The following is a 10,245-nucleotide window of genomic DNA, read 5'->3' as shown; positions in this document are numbered from 1 at the left end:
TTGTATATTTTAAATAATTATAACATTTATTTTATATTCAGGTGTATATTAGTGCTTAATTTACTCCTGTGAGGGATTGTTTGCAGTCTTCAGTGTCCCATGATCCTCCAGAAATCATTCTAATATGATGATTTGTAACTCAAGAAACATTTGTTATTATTATAAATGTTAAAAATAGTTGTGATGCATTTTTTTCAGGAGTCTTTGATAAATAGAAATCCATCCAACATTATAAAGTAACTTTTTGAAATCAATTTAATGTGTCCTTGCTATAAAAAAAAGCAATAATTTATTTATTTTTAAATTGCTTACCCAAAACGTTTAAACGTGCATATGGATGAACTTTTCAGATACGTGTTTACTGTGCTGAAGTCTCATTTTAGTTTACCTCTTTAAGTCATGTACCAGGACCACTAGAAACTCAATAAAAAATATTTTAATAACAATAAATAAGATTATGATCGTGCTATAACAATGATAAATCCAGCAGCACCTACAATATGATGAAAACATACACATGTATTAAAGCTAGTCTCACATCCTATACAAATCATGTTTCTATTACATTGCTTCAAAGTCTTCATTTTCCTTTCCACAGCAAGAAAGAAGTAGAAAAGTGTCATAATAAATTCCATTATTGTCTCAGAAAGATTTTGACTGTATGCATGTAACAGATACAATATAATCCCAGGCCTCTAGTCTTGAGATACTAAAATTCACTTTCAATACTCAACAGACAAAAACGAGTTTTCAAGCTGAACACTGATGCTTCGAAGTGCATGAAAACAATGAAAATTATTCTAATGCGCAAATTAAAAACCAGAGAAGTGTTAATTTGGCAAAACTTTAATGCAGGTGTAAGGTTGAAAGGCAGAGAAAGACAACATAAACGAGTGTCAAAAAGACAAACAATGTGAATGAAACCTTCAGAGTCTGATAAATAAATCTTTTTATAGATTCTCAAGCTGAGGAAAAAATTAAATAAAACCCACTGTATTACATTGTATACCCCATGATATTACATTAATCTGTGCTGTCTGTCCTGGTAGAAATCTGTTTGAATGCATTCCCACCTCAAAAATAAGACACAAATCTGAAATCTACACATTTTTACCCCTAATACAACACCCATTTCAATAAACCACTTCTAGCATAAAGGTATCTCGGGAGTCACAAGTCCGTATTTCTGAACTATCTCAAACTATACAGTACATATTTCTTGAGTGAAGAGACCTATTCAATAAAGGAATCCCATACTGTCAGGTGACCGTAACCAGTCATGCCATAAAAGAGAGATGCTGTGTACATAAAACCTTCTCACCACTCAAACTTCGCGACAACTTCATGCTCACCTCAGCCCCGAAATGGAGACCAAGTCTTGTAGACATAAAGCCTAAGTGCAGATGTAGGCGGTACGGTTCTTGTACGTGGGAAGCACCTGCACTTGCGTCACCATCTGAAATGCTTGCTGTACAGAATCAAAAAGGGCTTACAGTGCATCTAACACAACTTGCATGTGTGCATATGAACAAAGATCTTTTTTGTGTGAAACAAACTCGTAATATACCACACATTCTCTCCAAAAACATGACAGAGCGTTACAGACACCGTCCCCTGCGTGCAAAGGGTTTCCTTTTGTATTGTTTTCTTGGAGCAAGCGGAGGATTTCTCATGATGGAAGTTTAAAAATATATGAGTACAGGTAACGGACACAAACACTGATCTACAACAGGCCTTTTTCGGTCCAGAGATGAGGAGAAACGAGGCGCAATCTCAGACTTGCTTAGATGAGTATGCCGACTGTAAGCCTGGCGGAGATTTGTTGCGTTTTTTTTGAGCAGTTGCATTTATGTTTTTGTTTTTCTTTCATGTGTGTTTATATATTAACCTATTTTAGAGACAAAGACGTCATACTGTAACATACTGAAGAGTCCTTCCAGGTCCTTTAGTACCAGGTATCGGAGTGAGGTTTATGCTTTGTATAGTGTGTATGTGTGTCGCTGGAGCAGAACCAGCATTAATTGGCAGCCCATGCCTCCAGGTCTTTCATGTCATCCTCATCCTCTTCTTCTTTCTTCTTTGCTGCAATCACAAAAAGACATTCAAAAACTGCACTGAATACAGGCACATTGTAAATACATCTGCAGGAGTCAAAAGGAACGATTTGCAGTGCCAGAAATTATTTGACAAAATGAGTGATAGAAACATGATTAAGGGCCCTATTTGACCGATCCAAGTGCATGGTGCAGGTGCACTTAGGGCATGTCTGCATCTACTTTTGCTCATTTAAAGACGGAATCAACAGTCGGCACAACAGGTGCATGCTCCAAAAGGGCTGTACCTATTAATGAGTTATAGATGGGTTTTGGGCTTAAAGGCCCACTGAAGTGCTTTGAAACGCGGCGCATTATTCAATGTGTTGACGTAATTTCCCCTGAAACGGCTTCAGCTGTTAGCAGCTCCTCCCCTTTTTTGAAACAGCCAATAGCGTTTTGTTAATATACAGTTTGTCTAGAGCGCAAGAGCGGACCTTCCTGTTTGGTGAAGCCAGTTTCCTCTAACCGTTTATCATCATAATCTCCTCCATATCGCTTTGAAATGCAGCATTCTGTGCAGAATTCAAATGGGTCGATATGTTTGTTGTCTGCGCGGACTCGCACATATGATCCGCGCTGCGCTTTCGTGTCTGTAGTCTAAATTTAGACCAGAGCCGTTGGTGTGTGTGCGCTGCTGCGGTGTGTAACACTAACGTGAAAACAGACTTCATTCGCCTCAAATGAAAGCATATTTACACGGAATCGTTTCCTATCACATATATAGTGTGCTATGTGCCTTTCACCATGTAGAAATTAGTAAATGTGTGTTAACAACTGACCGATTTCAGCCGCAGCTTCAGCAGCGCAGGGGGCGGGCTTTAGATTCTAGAGAGCATTTTGATTGGACAGAAGATTTGACGAGAAAGTGTAGGTCATTTTTTGGATATTTTTACCTCAATTTTTACACATGGCAAAAAAAATGTGTTTGTGTACTGTGCTTGATTAACTGAGACTTCTTACAGCTCTTGCAGGTTGTTGGCCTTGTTTTTTTCGTTGCTTCTATTGCTCTCCCCTTTTTGTAAGTCGCTTTAAATAAAAACGTCTGCTAAATGATTAAATGTAAAAAGGCTTAAAAAAGGCTTTTTATTTAAATGTAGTGTTTTGCACGTTTCTGGGGTGTGTTCTGTGGAGATGTTTTTCTATCCCTGTAGGGTCTTCAACCTGAATGCGCACTGACTCATGAGGACTCGTGTCACTGTGGGGACCGAAATTGAGGTCCCCATAAGGAAACAAGCTTATAAATCATAAAGAATTCATTTTTTGGAGATTGTAAAAATGCAGTTTTCTGTAATTGGTAGGTTTTGTGTGTGTGTGTGTGTGTGTGTGTGTGTGTGTGTGTGTTTAGTACCTGGTCTGGAAGGTAAAGACGTAGAGGGCACGTTTGGCAGTGGTACATTGTCTCCGATCTCCAGAAGGTTCTTATCCAGCTCTTCCTGCTCCAGCTCTTCCAGTTCAGCTAACAGCTCATCCTGAAACAACACACAATCTGTTTATCTCCAGTACTACATGCCTCTCAAATGTGACCACTTCATGTGATTGGATTTAAGACGAGCATGTACAACACTTAATACACTACCACTCAAAGTTTGGGGAGCGTAAGAAAAATAAATGTATACTTCTATTCAGGAAAGATGCATTAATTTGATCAAAATGAACAGTAAATCAATTTATAATGGTACGAAAGTTTTACATTTCAAATAATTGCTGTTCTTTTTTTAACATTCTTAACATTAAAAAAACTGTTTTCAACATTGATAATAACCAGATATGTTTTTTAAGCAGCAAATCATCATATTAGAATGATTCCTGAAGGATCGTGTGACACTGAAGACTGGAGTAATGATGCTGAAAGTTCAGCTTGTAATATATACAGACAGTATATAAAACTGTTATTTTAAATAATTTTTTTTACAGTTTTACCTTACTTTTGATCAAATAACAGCAACCTTGGTGAGCATAAGAGACTTCATAAACATTTTAAAAATCCTAGTAACTCAAAACATTTGGATATTGATGTATCAGTTTGTTGATGTCAGGCATAACAAAAATGTTTCATTAAGACTTTTTGGGGGACTTTTTCCCTGCAATTGGTCAGTTTTCTTTTCTTTTAAAACAGGATTAAAATGTGTATTTAGCACAAATATTGTGTATTACAAGACTCTCTCCTTTCCTCCCCTTCCCCTCTGTTCAGATAAAAGTGTTATCAAAACGATTCCGGTTCGGACACGACTACAATCGCTGTATTATGCATGCCAGACAAGTCATTTGGCGGCCATTTTGTGAAGAAAAACTACGCGCCTACACACACGTATTCAAACTGGCTTGGCTATAGACTAAACATAGAATGCTTCCGTGCAAGCAGCCACCTTTCTCACAGATTCAAGTTTTTTTTAAGTTTACACAAAGATAATAACAGTATCATTTCAAAACTATTTCAAAGTTTGCACTCTCAGGTCACATTTGCATGTCATGCAAATTAACGGCCAGAACACATTAAAAGTTTTCTATTTTGCCCCAAAGTAAATACAATGGAAATTAATTACTCAGAAACTTACTTTAGCTGGACAATAACTTTTTTCTAGAGTTCATGTGCAACTATAAAGCTGCTTTGAGACAATCAATATTGTAAAAAGCGCTATATAAATGAAGGTGACTTGACTTGTTAAATGAGTAAGCAGTCCTTGAATGTTGTTGCATAAGTATTTATAACACACGCGTAATGTGATGAGATGCCTCCCTCCCTCAGCACTTTAAAAAATGGTCCACAAATGCATTGGACCCATTTAGACGTGTTAAAGGTGCCTCTCAAAAACTCAAGAAATTAGCTTGTTTTGATCTTACTTCGTCAAATTCCTCCCCAAAACCAACAGGCTTTGAGATTGCATCTGAAATTTCTTGTGCCAGCTCCTGCTGTTCTGTGATGTCCTGCATAAGTTCGTCCACTTTATCGATGTCCCTGAAGGCACACAGACAAAAGAATTACAATCTCAACCTTATGAGTCCTGACAATATATTTAAAGGGATAGTTCACCCATAAAAGAAAACTCTGTCATTAATTACTCACCCTCATGTCGTTACAAACACGTAAGACTTTAGTGAAGATCATGAAGATCACGAAATCGGTCATAGAAATAGATCATGAGTTTTTTGTCCCTCCATAGACAACAACACAACTACCACTCTGACGCTTCGAAAAGTTCATAAAGAGATCGTAAAACGAATCCATATGAATTGAGTGGTTTAGTCTAAATTTTCTGAAGATGCTTGATCGCTTTATATGATGACCAGACTGAATTTCGCATATTTTACATATAAACATTGATCAGCGAACATAAACAGAAGCTCAAACGTAACACGTAAAAGAAAATCATTGGTTCTTTCTTGCATTACGCAGTAAGTTTTATAATCTCATTATGTACTTTCTGAAGAGTCAGTGTCAGTTGCGTAGCTGTCTATGGAGGGACAGAAAGATTTCATCAAAAAGATCTTCATTTTTGTTCCAATGAACAGATGAAAGAAAGTCTTAAGGGTTAGGAACAACATGAGGGTGAGTAATTAATAACAGAATTATTTTTTTGGGGGGTGAACTAACCCTTTAACATTTAATTTAGCTATTCCTCATGCCATATAGAATCCCAATATCCTCCCGAGACCCAGAAAAAAAAAGATTTTGTTTAGTTTTTTTTCCATGTCATTACATTGTTTAGAGCATAAGAAACAAATGGACAAATATATATATATATATATATATATATATATATATATATATATATATATATATATATATATATATAATTCATGTTATATGTCATGTCCTCTGTAGTTGACACCAGGACTCAGTTGTTAAAAACATTTAATGATATGAAATTGCATGTATAGGCAAAGACAATGGGATTTATTTTTAATTTACAAATACATTTTTAAGTTTCAGGATTTTTAAAAAACAAACTTTGTTTAAAGATGATTCTGAACTATGTTCAAAAAAAAAAAAAAATGTTTTATAACCGAATGCTTTGATATCCAATCGTACTTTTTGCAATATGTGGGTAAATGGCCATATTTGGATTTTCCCATTCAATACAATGTATTGATACATTGCATCTAATTTGCATATTAATGTGTTCTTGGTGCAACATGTAATGAAAAAAAGAAGTGTAATAATAGGAGTAATAATTGGAAACATTTTCATAATATGTCATATTTCATAGGAATATTGATATGTAATTTTTTTCCCTATTCACTTGTTGTGTCTCCAAAATGCCTGATAAACATGAATGAAGTCCTGACGTCCACTACAGTGGACATTTATGAAATCAATGCCCTGTTTTGTAACAAAAAAGTCATATTTTGATTAGAAACTCCATAACATTTTCCTGAGATGTTGATTTATAACAAACGATTAAAAAAATTAATTAGATTTAAATTATAATGACAAAATATTATCATATTTCCATAAGCGTGCTAAACATTAATGTCAGCCATTTTTATAATCTTTTTTATAATTTTTATAAGACCAAGTTGTTGTTGTTTTCCTGGTGAAACCTCCAAGCATTTGGTGTCTGCGCAAAGCCCCGAATGTGCTCTTTAAAGGACATCCTGACTCAAAACTGTGACGTGTGTGATGTCACAGAAACTCACTAAAATATAATGTCCACCACAGTGGACTAAAGTCTATTACTGGGTAACAGGAGGATATTTTACATTAGTAAATTTAACTTTTTATTGTAATAAACCCAAAACATTGCCACAGTGAGGCTGATATAGAGGCCTCTCTAACGGGAAAGCAAGAGCTGTTAAAAATAAGTAAAAAAAGCTCCTCACATGTTGTCATGGGCAGCCTTCATGGCCTTGGCAGCATAGCCCATATTCTTGATGACCTCAGTGTTGGTGTGGGCGTTCTCTAGCGCCTCCCGCTGGAACTCAATGGTACTGAGGGTGCCGTCAATCTGGGCTAACTGCTTCTCGTAGCGCTTCTTCCGCTTCAGTGCCTGTAATGCAGCTGTTTCAATAGGGAAGAAAGGAAAATGGTACGATTTAAGCACAAAATACAGAGAATTTGGGAAGCCCATGGAATTTTTTTTGCATAACATTCATCATGGGGTTTGTTTAAAAGAGTACTGCTGTATGTAATTACAGGTCAATTGATTTTATTTGAAGCTCCTTTTATTTCAATTAAGATTTATCATCATGCATTATCGGCTGCCAGTCCTGCTTTAACCCAGTATCCAGAGATTTGGGCACAATATTGTCAAGATGCTTTAGTAAGAAATTACTTGCACAGAAAAATAAATGGAGAGTAAAGGTATAAATGGAAAGTCCACAGCGTAAGATTTCCAGCATTTAATGAAAATGATTTCTCAGGGAAGCAGTGGTGCAGAGTTAGGGACTCAGTACAGGTGCGGTTAAATGAGGCGCACTCACCAAACTTAATCAGGCAAGTGAGCTGCAAAAAAAGAGGAAAAAGGCCTGTTGCTTTCTAGTGAGATTGTGGTTGACAGCCTATGCATATTAATGACAAGTACAGACATGTTGTTGTTTTTTTTGTAAATGTTGACTCCTACAAGCCTGACAAGAACATAACCAGGGCAAGACAAAAAAGAAGACAATAAATAAATTATATAAATAAATTATATTTTGCATAGTCAATAAAAGAGCTTATTTTAGGACCATTTTGTTTAAAAATGTATTACCGTATTATTTTCAAAATCATTGTTTCAAAATCATTTCATACTGTTTCTATCTATCTATCTATCTATCTATCTATCTATCTATCTATCTATCTATCTATCTATCTATCTATCTATCTATCTATCTGTCTGTCTGTCTGTCTGTCTGTCTGTCTGTCTGTCTGTCTGTCTGTCCTATCCATCCATGCAATAACTTTTAAAAATTATCTATCTATCTATCTATTTTAATTTAATCCATCCCTCCATCCATCCAACCATCCATCCCGTCCTGTCTGTCTACACACACACACACACACACACACACACACACACACACACACACACACACACACACACACACACACACACACACACACACACACACACACACGCGCGCGCGCACACACACACACACACACACACACACACACACACACACAAACAAAACATTATGCTCATAATAAGTCTTTTCCAGACCTTCTTAATGAGAATCAACCTTAAAAAGTAAATACACAAACATGTTGCATTTTTACTTTTAACAGATTTTAATTCTAAACATTGGCAAAACAGTGATTTGATTTGTCAGTTCACATGTAGAAGATAAAACAGCAGCTGTTTTTTGTGCAATGTAAGGAATGTGACCTGAATGTATCAGGTTTGCAAACTGCAATAGAAAGGCCCTCAACAGACGCCTACATCATGTGCATGTCCAAAAAGGCCATTCCAAAGACGCAGCCTTACACAAAGCTAATGCGTATTAAACACTTCTTCCATGAAGGCATTAGAATTGTGAACTATGACACAACACACCAGTCCCACACCCCTCGCAGTCACAAACCATCCGCTTCGTCACCTGTCGTATCCCGGCAGCCCTCGTGGGATAATCAGATCAATTATTGATTACTTCTGTTCTGGGGACTTTAAATGTGGGGTTGAGTTACAGGCCTTACAACCGAGATGGCTCTGTAATGTGACCATTACGTTGTATTGAAATCATTTATCTCTGGATTTCTCTAGAAGTATCGATGGGACAAAAAAAAAACAGCCTTATGAATAAATATACTTCTTGTAATTGCGTTTACATAATTTGAACAGTCTGAAAGTGACACTAATGGAAAACATGACAAAGGCATACTGATCTATGACAACTTTTTTAAGTTGTTAAGATGGTCAGTTTCTAGTACTTTTTTCAGATCAATTTGGTTAGGTTTTAACAGTCAGATCATAAATTAAAAGGAAAGAGCATTATTTAACAGTTAAGCGAATGTGATAATGAATAATAATTCAGAATAAATATCAAATAAAAAAAGTAATGTAAGTCATAACATACAAATCTTTCGAATTTGTATTGTTTTTGTGTTCTCATGTCACAGAAGGTAATAAAGGAGGTTTTATATATATATAGCTTTTCTTGACTTGTAACATTTTGCTTTAATTATGTAATTTTGTTTTTCAGAAAAGTCTGGGTTCTGTAAATATGATTTTTTTTTGTCATGTCCATTTTAAAGTCAATCCATATCTTGAACTGATGTATTGCAGAAATTACATTTGTCACAAACGGTATTCACATATATCTACTAAATATTACAATATTATTATAAATAAATATTATAATAAATATTAATATTACTGCATTTACAAGATAACATAGATGAATAATGTTGTATGTTATTGCCTTCATTTTGTTTGAAGCTCTTCTGGAGGAAAGTCCCTGAGTCAAATATCATGACGTACATGTTTGTCATCACCATGGATACCAGGGGAGGTCAAAGGTGAACTGATGGAGAAAATTTATCAAATTAAAGGCAAATTATTGTGCTAAAAAACATATCCCACATAACGTTACCCAATATAAAGGGGAAAAAACTATCCCAGATTTCTATGACAGCTTAGTTCTGTTAATTAGTCCATTGAAGATATCATTTATTTTACAATCTAGATTATTCTGTTAATTATTTTGTCTAATACACTACACAGAAACAATAAAGAGTCTATGAAGTTTAACTAACATGCACGCGAATCTGTGACAGCCATACACAGCTCATTTCACACTGCCAAACTAACCTGATTTAACCAGCTAATCCATGCCAGTTCATCCCTCACCTCTTTTGTTCTTCGTTCCGTTTCTTTTGGCCGTTACAAGCTCCTGTTCGATCTTTTTCTCCAGAAATTCCTGTTTCTTGGTCAACATTTCTTCTGTTTCTCGCAGTCGCTGGATAGCCTCTTGGGGACTTGGAGATTTACCCCCCTTTCCACTGCTACCAAATAACTTCCCAAACAACGACATCTTGCCCTCGGGACGACAGCAAGGATTGATATGAGAGTGATTTTGTGACTACTAGTCTAGTGTGTCTTCTATCTGTCACTGACCCTACAGGCTTGTTGTTGTTTTTTCTGCCTCCTCTTCTTCTAACCCAGGCCGCATGACATCATCACGTCACAAGAACATGACTCACGTCATGACGTAACGAACGTCGCCGCTC

At 36.0% G+C, this 10,245-nt stretch overlaps 1 protein-coding gene across 2 annotated transcripts; it reads right to left on the bottom strand.

The window, feature by feature from the left end:
- Window positions 1-420: 420 nt before the first annotated feature.
- On the bottom strand, window positions 421-10,219 carry chmp4ba (charged multivesicular body protein 4Ba). 2 transcript variants are annotated; one of them, XM_067460370.1, is made up of 6 exons: window positions 9,866-10,005; window positions 9,438-9,539; window positions 6,918-7,095; window positions 4,938-5,052; window positions 3,445-3,565; window positions 421-2,082 (listed from the first exon to the last, which is right to left on the bottom strand). In XM_067460370.1, exons 2-6 carry the CDS (start codon window positions 9,511-9,513, stop codon window positions 2,018-2,020), a joined length of 555 nt encoding a protein of 184 aa, XP_067316471.1. In that variant the 5' UTR covers window positions 9,514-9,539; window positions 9,866-10,005; the 3' UTR covers window positions 421-2,017. The 2 variants fall into 2 exon arrangements, with proteins under 2 accessions (XP_067316471.1, XP_067316470.1); XM_067460369.1 differs by lacking the exon at window positions 9,438-9,539 and having other exon boundaries at window positions 9,866-10,219.
- Window positions 10,220-10,245: the final 26 nt, after the last annotated feature.

This window comes from Pseudorasbora parva, chromosome 12, assembly GCF_024679245.1.
Source record: "Pseudorasbora parva isolate DD20220531a chromosome 12, ASM2467924v1, whole genome shotgun sequence".
Taxonomy (NCBI): Eukaryota; Metazoa; Chordata; class Actinopteri; order Cypriniformes; family Gobionidae; genus Pseudorasbora; species Pseudorasbora parva.
Note: the sequence above shows the minus strand (reverse complement) of the source record. Positions and strands in the feature narration are given on the sequence as shown.